The 15,920-nt window shown below is 58.3% G+C and overlaps 1 protein-coding gene and 1 long non-coding RNA gene across 6 annotated transcripts in view; one reads left to right on the top strand and one right to left on the bottom strand.

Moving 5' to 3' along the window:
- SRCIN1 (SRC kinase signaling inhibitor 1) overlaps nucleotides 1–15,920 on the bottom strand; it is a 67,478-nt gene that overhangs the window by 49,273 nt on the left and 2,285 nt on the right. For 3 of the 5 annotated variants that reach the window (XM_053892355.1, XM_053892356.1, XM_053892357.1), the window contains exon 2: nucleotides 8,297–8,359. The exons of the other annotated variants lie outside the window; for them this stretch is intronic. Coding sequence is in view for 2 of the 3 variants with exons in the window: in XM_053892356.1 (XP_053748331.1) it covers nucleotides 8,297–8,359 (63 nt within the window). In the remaining variant the exon portion in view is untranslated. The remainder of the gene's footprint in view (nucleotides 1–8,296; nucleotides 8,360–15,920) is intronic. 5 annotated transcript variants of the gene reach the window in all.
- LOC109247387 (uncharacterized) lies at nucleotides 13,369–14,982 on the top strand. Its single transcript, XR_002071716.2, has 2 exons — nucleotides 13,369–13,483; nucleotides 14,595–14,982. It is a non-coding gene; the product is annotated as an uncharacterized LOC109247387 (long non-coding RNA).

Below are 15,920 nucleotides of genomic sequence, written 5' to 3'. Positions count from 1 at the left end.
GGTCCCAGCTGCTCCCAGTAGAGCTTGGATTTGAAAGAGAAAGGGCAGTTGGGCTCCCTGAAGGGAGGGAGGGCAATTCCCCACGTCCACAGGCCACACCGCACTGAACCCCCCCCCCCCCCAGCCCTGGCCAGGTGAGACCTCCCTCCCCACAGCAGGCTGGGAGTGACCTCTCGAGCCTGTGCTTTGAAAACCACTCTCTGCTCTTCCTCCAGCCAAATGCCCTTCACAGGAAGGAAACCGAGGCCCAGAGAGTGGCCCTGATCCAGCCACACAAGAGCTGGAGACAGAGCTAGAAGTGGAACCCAGGCATCCTGGCCTCCAGGGATAAGGATTTTTCCATTCCACTATGCCGCTTTCCAGAAAACAATTGCCAAGGGAGCCCCCCTCCAGGCCCCAGGCCCCAGGAGGACACCGTCTAACCATCTCCTTAGGAGGAATCAGCAGCAAGATGGAAAACATACCACAGCAACCTGGGTCTCAAAGCGAGAAGAGCTGTGGGTCATGGCCCAGGCACACCCCCAGGTGCCCAGCCCAGTGGGATGCTGACCACACAGAAATCAGGGTCCCGACATGGCACCCTGACCACACGCCTCAAACAAGACTCCCCCTCCTTGGCCAACAAGCCAGCCGCCCTCCCTCTTTCCTGCACTGCCCCCAGAAGCAGGCAAGGCTAGGACATGACCCAAAATTGCTGAAGTTGGGGGTGAGGAAGCTCTGTGTAAATCTAGCTCTGCCATTGGCTAGTTGTGTGACCTTGAGTAGGTTAGCAGTCTCCCTGAGCCTCAGTCCTCTCATTTTTTTTTTTAAAGCTACTAACACCCAGTAGACAGGCATGCAGGTTGTGCACTGCACAAAGGACACGTGTGGGGGACAGTTCCTTCCTGATCTGCCCCATTGCCTGATTTCCTTTCACTCGATTGTCAGAGTTTTATCAGGCCCCGCACTGTAGGGTTTTGCTTTTTAGCTACTAATGAAGATCTGGCTAATTGACTTCCCGGGAAGGGAGGGGGCGGAGAAGCAAAGGGGAGCATGTCACCCTTGGTCTGAAGCTGTTGCTGGAAAAGCTGGGAACAGCCCTGGCGTGTGCCCACATGGCTCTGCGTTAACAAGCTAACTCCTGCATGGCATCTCCACCATCACGCGCCCGGGGAAGGCGTCCTGTCAGCTCTACATCTCCTTGGAGAGGCAGCAGAGAGGAACACGGGCTGAGAGGAAGGGAAGGAGCGAGCACAAGAGGGAGGGGGGGGAGGGAGGCAGGCGCCTGTCCCCCCTCCCCGCCCCGGCTCTGCCTCCACTCCGAAGAGGCTGCCAGAGCTCCTGCTCTCCCAAGGGACACTCGAGCCTCGGGGTGCTGTGGCCAGGGCGGCAAGCGTGGACAAAGGGACCACGCCCCTAAAGCTGCCTCAGACCAAGAGCATGCCCAGAAGGAGACCTCCTGTTCCCCGGGGGAGAGACAGACCCCAGTGTGTGGGAAGTGAGGGACAGAAGCCCCATCCGTCACTCCCATCTTCCCACAGGGAAATGCTGTCCTACACCCAGTGCTCAGCGAGGGCCTCGTAAACGCTGGGCAGGAGCCCCAGGCTTGCTAGATCCCTCCATGTCCTCCTCACAGACACCATCCTTCTTGGGGTCAGCCCCTGTCTAGGAGGCCTTTTCGCTGCCAGCACCCAGACAGCTCCCTCGGCCGCCACCGGAACAGCCAGCGGCCTGGTGCTTCCAGCTCGCTCAGCTTCTGCCATCATACCTGTGCACCGTGGTGCCCGCCCACTGCCCAGTACGTGCTCACCAACCCATACCCAGTCACAAACTGCCTCGCCCGCACCCCCCACAGGCATCTACACACAGAGGGGTCCACCCAGGCCCAGCCAGGCCTGGAGCCACCACCCAGACGCCACCCTGGATCCCCATTCCGCCCTCTCAGGTGCCACGGGGACAAGACAGCACGCTGTGCCCATGCATACACGTCGCGTACATTTAAGACCCCCTCCACGGGGCACCCGGGTGGCTCAGTCGGTTGAGCGACCGACTTTGGCTCAGGTCATGACTTCACGGTTCGTGAGTTCGAGCCCCGCGTCGGGCTCCCTGCTGTCAGCCTGTCAGCACAGAGCCTGCATCAGATCCTCAGTCTCCCTCTCCCTGCCTCTCTCCCGCTTGCGCTGTCTCGAAAATAAACAAACATTAAAAAAAAAAAAAAAAAAAAAGACCCTCTCTGAGAGGTTCCAGTGCATCTGGGGGCTCCCTCGAGTGCCGGGTCAATCCAGCTCCAGCTTGGAGTACGAGACAGTGGGGACCCCGTTTGCCTAACCTGAATCCAGCCAAAGCTTCACAGGGAAGCTACGTCCTCGGCCCCTCTCCTACTTTGCCAAGTTCAGGGTTTCCTCGCTGAGGTGTTTACATTCCTTCTTGAAATAGAGGGATGGGTCCACTGACCTCAAGGCCGCTCCACCCTGACCGTTGTTTAGCCAACGAGCCAAGGCCAAGGACTGGACACGCTTAGCCTTTATTCTACCTCTAGAGGTGCTCAGCCTCCTCCGCCAGGGTGAGGGGCCTGTGTGCCTTCGACTGCTTCCACCGGCTGCCAAAGCGTGCAGGACAGGCCGCTGGCCTCCAAGACTCAGCCCTCACCTCGTGGGTTAACTCCTCCACTGCCTTGCAAGCCAAGAGAGAACAAACTGTCAGATCTGCGCCCCTGTCATTCCTCTCCCTGGGCACACCAGGTTAGGACCCAGAGAGACTCTGGAGGGCGGAGGCCGGGAGAAGGCAGGAAACTCAGATTTCCTGCCTGACTTGGGAAGCCTGCTCAGATGCCAGGGGCATCTTTCAGAAGTTGTCCCTGTTGTCTTACCTGAACCCTCCCACCAGAGCCCATCCGGGAGAAGGAAGCAATAAGCAGCCTCCGCTTCCACCTGCAGGACTCGAAGATTCCAACCGTCTCTTCTCAAGTAAACCACCCATCCATCTGGGTGCTGTGGGAGGCGCGGACCGGCCTGAGTGACACTGCCCCCCCACCCCAACAACCCCGCACACCCAGGACAGTCTGCCGGGGCTCTGTGGCCTCTGCTCGCTCGGTTCTCAGGGTCCCCTTGTGGGGTTGCTCTCTCTCACTTTACAGGGGAGGAAAAGGGGGTGCAGGATGAGTACCTCGTCCAGGATCAGAACTGACAAGGAGAGGAGACTCATTTCAGCTGGGGGGGGGGTTCTCAGCCCAGCCCCAGCCCCCTGTTGTGTCCTGTACACCCTGCCCCCCCCCCACACACACACACCGGAAGATCCAAGGAGGCTCTCCCCAGAGCGGAGCTGGGACAGCTGGAGGCAGGGCAGGGAGCAGAGCTGTTCCAGGGCCACAGATGCTCAGTCTGGGCAGAATGTTCCACAGACTTCCACCTTCTCACCCTCCTACCTTCCCTCAATCCCCTTCTCACACCTTAGGTGACTACAGAGGCCTCCTGCCCCCTGCCACAGGAGAACTGTAAGCTCTCCCTACTTCAGGAACGCCATCCAGCCAGGGCTTGGATTCCCCCAGGAATGGAGAGCTCATTACATCCAAGTGGTCAATCATCGTGCGGGGTTCCTCCTGCCCTGAAATGAGCCAGAGCCTGTGCCCACAGCCCTCAGAGGGGCCCGGGGACGGGTCCTGACCTCTCCCTTCAGAGCAGGAGGAAGGTTTTGGAATCTGAATCTCCTCTTCTGAGCCCAACGCCTCAGGTCCTTCCTTCTGCGGCCTGGTTTCATTCCCCCACCCCCAACCAACTGCACTGCCGTCTGTTGGGCGAGCCCCCTGTTGCCACCAGCCCTCTTAGTTGGTGGTCTTCAAAACTGCTCCAGTGGTGCGATGAGGTCCAAGCAGCCCAGATGACCCCTCTCTGCTTCTGCCCTCACCAGCCCTCCTCCTGCCACCCGGCACGTACGCCGGGGTAACAAGTGCCTAGGACATCCCCAGCCCTGCCCTTACCTCCCTTACCTCTTGCAACTAACTCTCAGGCCTGCCCTGACCTCCAACTTTGGGGGCCAACTTGACTCCTCCTCCCTGGAATGAATGACTCTTCTGGCAAGGTCAGCTGAACCTGCCTGCCCCTTCCAGGCACTTCCATCTGTCCTCTGGTGCCTGGCCTGGCTCATGTGACTCAAGGAGTCTGCTCTGGGGCTTAGCCCCTTCCCGGCAACTATATCCCGCACAACCCCAGCAAGTCAGATCCAAGCTCCAGGCACCAAATGATGTACTCAGTGGGCAGCCTGCTCTGCCCGTGAGTCTCTGCTTAGTGGCCTGAGGCCCTTGGTGCCCTGTCCGGCAGCCAGCCATCTCAGGGGCATGCCTAGCCACTTTGAGGACTGGAAAACCACAGCCCACATAGTAATATCTGATGCATATTAACCACACAGTGCTTCCTCCTTTCTATTCTACTTCCTCCTTTCCTTCCCCCTTTCCTCCACCCGGCGGGGTGCCGTCCCTGCCCTATTGCTGGAGGGTCCTAGGCTTGGAGGGAGAGCCTCCCTCACCCCCAGCTGCTTCCCCGCACCGTGCCCCATATCTGCATCCCATGCTCGTGCGGTGGCTAATTCTGGCGTCTCATCAGACAGTAATTATGGGGGAATCAGCACTGCTGTCATCTCTGCAGCTCGGCACCTGTCACCACGCCACCATCCCCGGGCTTCTGGGATGGGACCGGAAGCTAAGGGAGGAGGGGTGTGCTGGGGTGAGGGGCACCCGCTCCCTCCCTGCCTCTGCAGCCCTCACCTCCTTCAACCCTACCTCTCCGCAAGGCACTTAGGGCTGGCGACCAGGTGGCCATTGGCCACACAAGTGCTCCCTGTTACCCAGGGCAGGTGCTGAATGCATGCATCAACGTGTCACACACACGCATGCCCACGACCAAACAGAACAGGAATGACACAGCCAGCCAAGGCTCAAATCTTGCCCAGGCCCTTTCACCTACGCGTGATCTCGAATAAGTCATTTTATTTCTCTGGATGTCAGTTTCCCCGATGGCGAAATGGGGGAAACAGTGCCTACCCTGGGAAGACGGGAAGAATGAACTATGTAAAGTATCTAGCACCACGCCTAGCTACATGTGCGATCACGTATTCACTCAACAAACGATTGGTACACATCCACTCTGTGTGGAACTGTAACAAATGAATCAGTTTAGTGAGGATCACACTGGGGCCACACTGGGGCACGGGTATGTTGTTTGGCTGGCGGTGGTGTTTCGTTTCTCTGATGTCTTTAAGATGTACATGCACCTGCTCCCCATTGTCCTCACCCACCGCCTCACTCGTTTCCTGCCCCTGAAGGCCCTCCGGTAACTCCACCCGCCCCCCACCAGAGTAAAAGTGCCCTAGTCGGTTCCACCATAAAGGATGTGACAGGGAGTTCAGTGGGGCAGGCCTGGAGGTGGTCAGGGAGGAGCAGAAGAGGAGGTGACAAAGGGGGGTGGTTCTTCCTGGAAGAGGAGTCACAGAAGCAAAGGTTCACAGAGGAGATGGGCCGGGCCTAATGGGAACTGATGGAGACACAGACATCAAGAAGGTTCTCCCTGGTGTTGGCTCTCCAGACCCCAGGCGCGTCCCACTCCTCCGGAATGGTTTATCAGGTGGGCCTCACCTGTGAAACTGCAGTGGCAGGCCACCTCCCCTGGTCTCGCAACCAAGCAGCATCTGCTTGGTCACAACTGAGTCACTGAGTCACTTCTTCCCTGGCCCCATGGCCTTTTCCCCACGTGGAGAGGAACTGTGCCCGAGGAAAGGAGGTCTGGAAACGGGAAGGCTCTAACTTCTAGTCTCCCTCCCCCCACCTTCCTCCACTCCAGGGTCCGGAGCCCCCCCCCCCCCCAGGACGCCCCAGGGTGGAGCCAGGAATGGGGTGGGACGAGAAAGGTGGGGATGAACCTCAGAGTCAGTTCTCAGTGGCCTGAACTGAGGAAGAATCCTGCTCACATGAGAGACTGAGGCTAGACCTTAAGAAGGGCTTCGGGTGGCAAGTAAAATGGAAGGAGGGGGAGGAGGCCCAAGGCTGCCATAATGGATTATCTGTGTGACCCGGGGCATGTTATTTAACCTCTCTGGTCTGTCTCCTCCCCCTGCAACACAGAGACAATAGCCTGGAGGCCACAGGCCAGCCGTGAGGGTAAAATGAGCTAACACCCGCACTGAGCTTCGCCCAGCATATGGCCCACGTGTTATCAAGTAAACATTCAATAAATATTGGTCCTTAGTATTTTCATTATTGCCAGGGATGATTTTACCCCCCAATTCAGCAAGGACTAAATGAGCCCCCGCCTGGCCAGGCCTCCGCTCCCTTGTCGACTCGGAGCCCACAAAGGGATCTCAGAGGTCAACAGAGTCGATGGCAAAGCGCTGACCCCACCGTGTCCACCTCCACGGGTGCCTCCCACCACCCCCCGCCCCCAACCCCATGCATTCTAATAATCTTCCACACGCTTGGCCAAAACCCACCTCCGTTTAGTCCAGTCTGGATGGGCAGGTAGGACAGGGTGGATGGGGGAAGTAAGTCTTGGAAGGGATTGAGCTCCCCCCGTCTCTGGGAGTATTCCAGAAAAGGGTGGGTGAGAGAGGAGCGCATTCAGGCTCTGGTTCCTTACCCCCAAGCCCACCAGGAAAGCTGAGCCTCAGCCCCTCTGCTGTGGGTGTGGGGAAGGGGCGGTCGGCCCATGTGACCAGGACGGGGGCGGAGGAGAAGGGCTGCAGTCTCAGAGTCGCTCCTGCCTCCTTCAGGCAGCGGCCACGGGTTGGGGAGGGAGGGGAGCAGCCTCGTTGCTCTTTTAGGAAAACGGTAATTTTAATTAAGAGGCAGACAAACGAGCGCTCTGCAGATTGTCTCCGAGCAAAGTTATTAAAAAGCCATCAAGGCGGCGGCGGCAGCAGCCACAGTGGCAAGGAGAGCTGCCTCCCCCAGCTGCCCGCCCAGATTGAGGCTGAAGCATCCTTCAGAGAGATGGAGAAGCACTGGAGGACTTGAGTCTGCAAACAGCCAGGATGGAGATCCTGCAGCCCCTCTCCTAAGGTGGGGGGGACAGGGCAGCAGCCAGACAATAACGGGTTACAGGCTGCCCGACCCCAGGGTGGGAGGGGGTGCGGGCAGAAAGGGAACCAGCAATGGGGTAGCCCTTGCTCTAGGCCAGGCCCTGGACCAGCTGCTGTTTTTCCTGTAATCTCAACAACCCTGCCATTTTACAGGCAGGAACACTGAGGCTCAGAGAGGGAAAGTGGCTTGCCCAGGGCCACACAGGTAGGAATTAAATGGCTTAAGTGAGGATTTGAATCCAGGTCAGGCTGTCTCTCAAGTCCAGTGCTCCAGTCTCCTGGTCTTGGGGACAGAAGTAGGGGGTCGGCTCCCTGAGGCCCTCTGAAGTGACCTCAGCACTGGCCGGGCAATGCTGCCCACAGTCTCCAGCTTCCCCAGGGACTTGAGGCCTCAATCATTGCTTACTTGGTGGGGGGCACACTATGTGAGGGGCGGCATCAGGTCAAGGGACATCTACAGGGCCATAAAGTACAGAGCAGCTGCCAGCAGGGGAGCCGGGGTGGACAGGGACACAGAGTCACAGTTCTGGAGCGGGGGCAGGTACTCCACAGTCAGCTGGCCGAGCCATAGCCCCAGTCTCCACAGCCAGTGAATTCAGCCAACTCCTTAACCTCTATTTGCTCACCACTTAAGCAATGAAAGAACTCTTATCTGTCTTGCTCACTGCTGGACTCAGAGCTTAGCCCAGTGCCTGGCACAGAGAAGGTATTCAATAAATCTTTATTTAAGGAATGAATGAATGAATGAACAAATGAATGAGTAATTGAATGGTTGAAATAAGATCACAGGTTTCCAAGTGCCTCTAAACCAAATAGACTTGTATTGAGGCAGTGTATGGTCCCGTGTCCCATCTCCCACCCTCTGGCCTTTGCTGGAACACGGGCTTCCCTCCATAAGAAGGGCCCCCCTGCTCCTGAATCCCTCTCCCCAGGCCACCAGTCCCCTCAGCAAAGGGTTCCTGCCTCCTCCCCCCTTCCCAGCCCCAACTGTACGGAGGCTTTGCAGCCAGCACATAATGTACATGCATACACACGCACTAACTCACATGCACACATAGACATATCCTCTGCCAGGCAAGTTGCCCTCCCCAGAGTCACGTCTCTGCGGCCCCCTCCCCTGGCAAAGGCCTGGGCCCATCAGGGATAGCCCCCCCTCCCCCATTTCTGGCCCTCTAGGCTGGGGAGAGGCATTTGGCTAAGGAGCAGTGGGAGGCAGGATGGTGGGGGGAGGCCTCCCTCCTGGCTTACCAACCTGGAGACTTTAAACAGAGGGAACAGAGTCCTGGAGCCTTCCCTCCCGCTGCACGCTGGAGCCCTGGGTGAGGGACAGGAAAGGAGGAAAGTCGTGAATGAATGCCCAGAGCCAGAGGGGAGGAGTTGGAGAGAGCAAGGGGCCCAGGGTGGGGCTCCCAACATGGGATGGGCCGGGGCAGGGGCCTTGGGCCATGGGGGTGGAGGGGGGCAGGGACAGGGCAAGGCACAGCCTTAGGAGCTGTGCCTTTAGGGGTCACTGGGGGCCGGGGGGCAGGCGGGATAGAGATTGGGTGTTGCAGGAAGAGCAGGGGCTGAAGGGGCAGAGACACTGGTGGGAGACAGACAAGAGGACAGACAGCAGGACAACACGGAAAACATGAGGTCCTCAGAAGGAGGGCCCCAGGACAGACAACCAACAAGCCAGGCCTGGTTCTCCTCCCAGAAGCAGAGGCAGGCTTTTTCCTGGAGTGCCCACATAAGATCCCCATGACAGCACCTTGGAGCGCCCATCTGTGTCTCCCCACCAAGGTCACCCCCGGTTGGAAGGCTGGTGGGTTCACAGTCAGAGGGGCCTGCCGTCATTGCCCTGCTGACAGCCCTCTCTCAGCCCGAGACCCCCATCTGCTCCACTCACCCCCTAACCCTGAGGAAGGGCTCCCTCCTCTGCCTGCAAAGGAGGAAACAGAGGCATTTCACACCCAACAAGCACTCACACACTCGCACTCTGCTGAGGGCTGTGCGGCGGGGAATGGCACCCCTGCTTCAAACTGCCTGAAGCTCTACACCTAACTCCTACCTCCACACCCACCCAACACCCAGGGTGCAGGCCCTCTCCTAGCGGTCCCTCGCGGCTGCGGCCCTCCCATCCTGCACCCTCCTAACGGCACCCTATTCCCCTCCTGCTCTAATACCTGTCTATTGCCTTTCCTCCTGGGGCACGTGGCATTCAGACCGCCCCCCTCCCCAAGACACTGCGGCCGGGCACCCTCTCGGGCACAGCCTTCCCTTGGCTGGCTCAGACCCATCCATACCCGCATCACGTCTGGCTGCAAGAGTGCTCAGAGCCCCCTGCCAATCTCATGGTTCCAATTTTCCCACCGATTACCCAAGACGCAGGCATCCCAGGGAGAAACAGCTGTTGGACCCAGATGCTGGGACATTGACTGAGGGAAGAAATCAAGAATGTTCGCGTAGGGATCTAGCCCCAGAGGGCTTCCTGGACAAGGCAGTGGGGTGGGGGTGGGGGGTCGCGCGTGGAAGGGACGGATGGACAGAGGGAGCAGGGTGGGGCAGGGGAGTGAAGACCCAGGAGGCCTATCTTCCTTCCCACCACCAGCCTTGAGTGGCAGCTCCGGGGACCCAGTCCCAGATAAGCTGAGGTGAGGATCTGGGTTTTAGAAAAAAACTAAAGAGGTTTTCTCATGTACGCCCCTTCCTCCAGGAAGAGAAGTCCCCCTTGGACTCGAGGAATATGAAGACAAAGAAATTACTATTTGGTGAAGGTTTACAATGTGCTAGGAAGGCTACCTAAATTACTTCATTTAATCCTGGTCCCCACCCTGTGAGGAAACCACTGTCATCGGCCTCAATTTACAGATGAGGAAAGAAAAGTGAGCTTCAGAGGCAAAATGACTTGTCCCAAACCACACACATGGGTCTGACTCTAGAGCCTGAGCTCTTGACCCCTGAGCCAAGCTGGCTCCCTTCTGTCCTCCTCAGGCTTTGGCCGTCTCCCCTCCTTCCATGCCATGCTCCAGTATAAGTTATTTCTTAAGGACAAGTGGAAGAGAAGGCTTTGCTCCAGTCTCTTCCTGCCTCGTCCTCTTCCTGCCATCCTAGGAGGCAGAAGATTCTAACTCCAGGCTGCAGAGCGGTCAGGGAGGGACCAGGGGAGGGGGGGTGAGCTGTTGGGTTCCACAGGAGCTGGATCAGGATCTCTTGGGCTTCATCTTTAAGTGACTTCTGGCCCTCCAGGGGCCCCTTTCCTGCTCTCCCTCCTCCCCCACGGAAGAGACTCCAGGGAGCCTTTCACCCCTTAGCCTTCTTTTAACTTCCAGAAATCCCCTGAGCACCCACGTTAGGGAGAGTCTTGAAAGTCAGGGGGCTGGCAAGGTGAGAGTCTATGTCAGTCCTAAAGGCCCTCACTTTTCCGCAGAGCCCTAAGTTTTACTTACAAAGTGGCTGGGACGGGAATGGGGACTCATCAGGCCAGCCTAGCCCTGGGGGGGAGGAAGCAGGAGTGGGGGGGGGGAGCGAAGTGGGCAGGGGACAGCCCAGGGGAGTAGGCAGAGCGCTGAGTCTTCCTCTGAAAAGGCTTCAGTGAGCCGTGGAATGCCTTCCCAATGAGATGGAATCATTAATTCTTCCCCAATGAGGCAGACGCTGGGGCCTAGGGTGACGCCACAGATGCCCGCTGTGTCTGCAATTATCACAGGCCCTGGGGGTGTGGGGAGCCTGCTTGGCACAAACAGCTCTAGCTAGGGCGTCTCCACAGGGGTCTCTGGGTCTGGACTTCTCGGTTGGGGTCTCTGGGTCTGAGGGCTCCAGCAAGCTCTGTAGCTGGGGCGGAAAAGAAGCCGGTGTGCTGGGTTGAGGATGTTTGCAGAGGTGAGGCAGGCAGGCTTGCGGGGGGGGGGGGGGGGGGGGGGAACCCAACTCCCTCCCGGTCTTCCGTGACTCCATACCGGGACATGCAGTCAACTGGGCCAGGTGGCGGAGGCCACCCGGAACCAGAAAAAGGCTGTGGGGGAGAGGAGCCACCCGCGGGTAGGGCCTCTGCGAAGGAAAATCCGGACTGGATTCGAGTCTCCGAATGGAATGGAATGAGTTCTGCTGGGATGAGCAGAAAACTGAGTTTATGACTCAGATGGCTGAATCTTCTAGCCGCTCCCTTATCCATCCGCCGGGCTGAGAGGGTAGACTTAGGCACAATGTGCCTTTGGAGAATGAGGGACTGTTTGCAAGGGGGGTGGGGGTGTGCCCGCGCTCAAGCGCTTGTGCCAATGCTCTCCTGGGCCAAATCTCCATTTTACCCGGTTTCGCTGGAGCTCAGAAATATTCTTCCCACCCTCTCTGTGGCGAGGCATGTATTATCTCAGGGGAGAGGAAGTAGCTAGAACTTGTGACAGCTGGAAGAGACCTTAGAGATTCTCTGGTTCCACCCTCTCTTCCCATACCAAGGACACTGAAGACCAGAGTGGGCAACTAACTCGCCTAACGTCACACAGCAGCAGGGAAGGCAGGCAACCTGATACTGGTCCAATGTTTGCTGTTTACACAGCCCGTCACCTCTCTGCCCCAGGGGATTAAAGAGTGACTACCCTGTCCCCTTCTCCTCCCCAGCAGGTCTGGACCCCTCTCCATCATGGACCCCTGTACTTTGCCAACCACAAGAGCCACAGGAGGTTAAACTGGATCCATCAAGCTCCTCAGGATGGCCCAAAGGTCATCTCAAAGGTCATGCCAACCAGTCCCCTGCCCCTAGGTACGACATCAGCCCACTCATGCTCACACACACCTATCACTGCGGTCAAAGATGCAAAACACCACTACACCACGGGAGCTCCCTACCTTACAGTACCGCCCCCCCTTCACACTCTGGGAGGTTTTCTTTCCTATCTAACCTCTATTCCTCCTACTACAGCGTGGGCCTGTTTCCTTTCAAGCTGTCCTGGGCAAAGATTGGGGGAAGGGTAGAAGTACATTTTTCTCGCCCTCAAACCCTTCTGTTTGCCCACCTGCGGCAGAGAGGATGAGGCCAGGGTATGCCAGGGTGGCTGGGCCCTGAGCCCAGGGCATGCATGAGGCAGGAGGGGTGCGTTGGTGGAAAAGGAGCCCGAGTGTGGGAGAAACAGCTCTTCTGGGAACGGTCCCTCCAACTCCTCATCCCCTACAAAAGCCTGAGTCTCAAGGTTAGGGGAGGGTCTTTGCCGGTTTCAGAAACATCTGTTCTCTCCCCCCACGCCATTTACTGAGTGTTTAATACGTATCGGGCTATGTGTTGGACATTTTCATCTACGATTTCACTTAATCTTCCCAGCAATCCCATGGTCAGAAACTAATCTGCCCCCTGGGACGGCCTCTCGCTAAGACTAAATCTAACCTTGATCCCTCTTGCTCCATTTCCTCTGGCTCAGTCCTCCTTGGCGGTGGGGCGCATCTTTGCTCTGTCTTCAGATGTCCTCACCCTTACTCGGTCACCCTTACTCGGTCACCTGGCACTTCTCCAGGCTGCCAATTTTTACCCCAGTCTTGCCCCAGGTGATGGGCATTTTAGGGGGCAGAGCAACAGAAGCAGGACTGGAGGCTGGGACCCATGACACTGGCCCACACCAGACACAGGGCACAGGCCAAGTGGCAGGGGAGACGGCCCTGGGGGCAGTCCTCAAGAGAGCTGCTGGGCTGATGGAGGTGGGGACAGAACCCGGGGCAGCAGATTCTCTCTCCCTGATGACATCTGTGACCCTTATAGGGAGCACGGGGCTTCACCTTTGGTGTGGTAACTAGGCAGGGCCCAGATATGCAATGAACTAGTGCTCCCTCAGTGACCAGCTCTCAGATCCAAGTTCCAACCCACACATACCCAGAGCCCAGGGGCCTGAGCAGAAGTGGGCAGGAGTACAAGACGGAATGACCAGCCCTGGGCTGTGGATGGTAGCTGAAGCGAGAGGAGGAATTCGTACACCCAGCTAAGCGCCTTAGCATCTAGCGGGTGCTCAGGCCCTGAGAATGGAGAAGGGAGGCCCCCAAGCCAGCTTCAGTGGGGTTTCACACACCCCACGGTAGCCACAGGCAACTGTGATAAAGTCACACAGCCCTTGGCTTCCCTGTTTGGGCCTTTGGTAGCAGGAGTGATGAGGGTAGGGATCCCCTCCATTAGGGCTACCCCCCATCCTACCTTGGGCATGTCTGGAGCTGAGGGCCCAGACCCACCTCCCCGGGGAATGCTCAGGCCTCAGCTTCCATCCCCTGGGAGATTCTAGCAGTAAAAGCATGGACCAATGGGCAAGGGAAGTGGGAATGGTGGGTGGGACTCTGGTCCTTGTGGGTGGCACCTTCCCCCTTCAAGCAGGCACCATTAATATATGCAAAGCATATGCAAATCACCCAGAAGAGAGACACAACATCCACGGAATGTCAGAAGAGACCTTGGAGATGATCCAGCCCACGCCCCCTCATTTCACAGGTGAGGAAAGCGGCCCGCACCAGGCAGGGACTTGCTCAAGGTCACTGGGACATTTGGGTGCCGAGGAAGAATGGGAACGAGGTGTCTTTACTCAGAGTCTAGTGCTCTTTCCGGAGGGTCTTGTCCTTCATATGGGAGGTGGACAAGATGACAAAGAGGGCACAGGGCCTAAATGGGGCTCCAGGAAGGCCTACCAGAGACTGGGGGTGAGGGGCGGGGATAGGGCGAAGGGCTTCTCAGAACCTTCCCTTCCCACCTCTGAGCCTGGAAACGGTGGTGGCAGTGAAGGGAAGAGTGGACAAGGGCGGCAGCAATGCCTGGGGCCGCGTGTGGCTCGAGGGGCAGAGGGGCCTGAAGCCAGAAGCGCTGGTTTCCGGCAGCCAAGCAGCAGAAGGCGGCAGGAGAACTGGAGTGTCTGAAGCCCAGTGTCAGGGCAAGGTGCCCGCTGTGGTGCGGGGAGGGGGACAGCGCCCTTCACTACACACACATCTCTAAGTGCTCAGCAGCCCCTTCCGCTCGGACTCTGATAACTATGGCACCTGACAGACCATAATAGTCAACCCAGGCCTGTCCCTCCAATGGCTGCGGCTGCCCTCCACCCCACCCCACCCCCAACTTGGCTTCTCAACCTTCCAGACAGTCCTAGAAAGCAGGACCAATGCTGGGGGGAGGAAGGCAAACAGATGGGAGGGGGCAGACAGAGTGAGGAAAGAGAAGACAAGGTGGGGAGAGAGAGTGAAGTGCAGAGCAGGAGAAACTGAGGGGTAGAGAGAGGGGAGGCAGGGGAGGAAGGGGGGCAGACTGAAGGGCAGAGCGGAGAGGGGAGGGTGGGGATGGTGGGAGCGGCGGAGCAGAGAGGGAGGGCTCCCGGCCTCTGGGACTGAAGGACAAAGCTGAGGCCTGGGTATCAGGCATAGGAGCCCCATCGAGGCCTGGAGGCTGTCTGGCAGGAGTTGGGGACCAGGCCCCTGCCCCTCTGCCCACCTCCCCAGCGATTCCAGGGGCTGCCAGGAAATCAGTCCCTCCTCCTCTGCCTCCCTCCCTCCCTCCCTCCCTCCCTCTCTCCCTCGGGGCAGCAGCCAAATCCAAAGCCTTCATCTCTGCTTTTCAGAGCTGGGAATGAAAGAAGGGGAAGCGAGTGCAGCCCTCAAACCCGCTGACGGCCAGATTTTTATTATCTTTGCTCGAATGGGCCCTAGGAAGCCAACAAGGGATTCTTCAAAGAGCATCTGAGTGGCTCATTGAAGCCTGCACCTGCACCAGCCCACCCACGGCAGGCCGCCGGGGGCTTGGGGGGCACAAGCTGTCCCCCACCTCCCACCAAGTCCAGAGACCAGACTCGAGGCTGCCAGAAGCCTCACCCTCAGCTCTCTGTGCCTAGGCAGGGGCCACTCGGTCAGGAAGCCAGGCTCAAAGGCCACACCCAGGCCTGCTGGGCCTCCGAGGCAGTCCCTGTCCCTCTCTGTGCCTTGAGGACACAAGTAAAAGAAGAAATTGGATCTCCTTGCCAGGGCTGAAGGAGATAAGTGCTTGGGATTCCTCGAAAGAGAAGCTTTCATGGCAAGCCCTAGGTCTTTCCCCTGAACTCTCTGCCTGCCCAGTGCCCACAGGCCCCCTGTCATCTCCTGACTCCCCTTCACAGGATCCCACCCACCCACAGCTGCCCATCCATTCCAGAGCCCCAGGCCCACCACTCAGGATGATCCTGAGCCCCAGACACCCCTCCCTCTGTTCAAATCCTCAACCCCAGCACCCTTCTTCCCCCAAAGACCTGACCTGGGGTGGGGGTGGGGCTCAAATAGACCCGCTGCTTTAAAGGGCCCAGCCCCCTCCCTCCTAAGCTTAGGTTTTGTCAGAGAGAGCCCAGTTGGCACCGGGCAGACAGCAGCCATGCCACCCCCCACCCCCAGCTCTGACCACACCATTGAGATCAATGCCCGCAGCCAAAGAAGGAATCAATGGTTCTAATTAAACCCTTTTTCCAGGGTGGGTCCTTGGCCAAAGAGTGAAAGAGAGAGCATCTAAGGCTCTGCATCCCAGCACCCAATGCTGCACCTTGTACATCTCTGAGAAACCTGGAGCCCGGCAGGAATCAGACCATGAAGACCCCAGAGTCCTTCCCCCCTCCACCCGACCCTCCCCCCATTAAGCAAGGAGGCAAGCAGAAGGCCTGAGGTGGAGGCAGGGCTCCCGATGGCTCATTCCCAGGGATCCTTCCCCTAGGAGAGTTCCCCCTTCTCCACTCGGCACTGCCCAAGGACCACAGTTGCTTCTTCCAGATCCCCAGAGCACATGGGGGACCCTCGTCTCCATCTGAGCCCTGAGGGTCATCACAGAGAATCAGCCATCATGGTAAGGGCGGAAGGAACGGGGTGGGGGTTGGGGGGGGCACTGGACAAAGACCCTCTTGTCCCCAAGGCATGGTGGCAAGAAGCCA

The sequence above is a fragment of the Panthera pardus genome, unplaced genomic scaffold (assembly GCF_024362965.1).
Source record: "Panthera pardus isolate Hobbes unplaced genomic scaffold, ASM2436296v1 HiC_scaffold_3, whole genome shotgun sequence".
In the NCBI taxonomy this organism is placed as follows: domain Eukaryota; kingdom Metazoa; phylum Chordata; class Mammalia; order Carnivora; family Felidae; genus Panthera; species Panthera pardus.
Note: the sequence above shows the minus strand (reverse complement) of the source record. Positions and strands in the feature narration are given on the sequence as shown.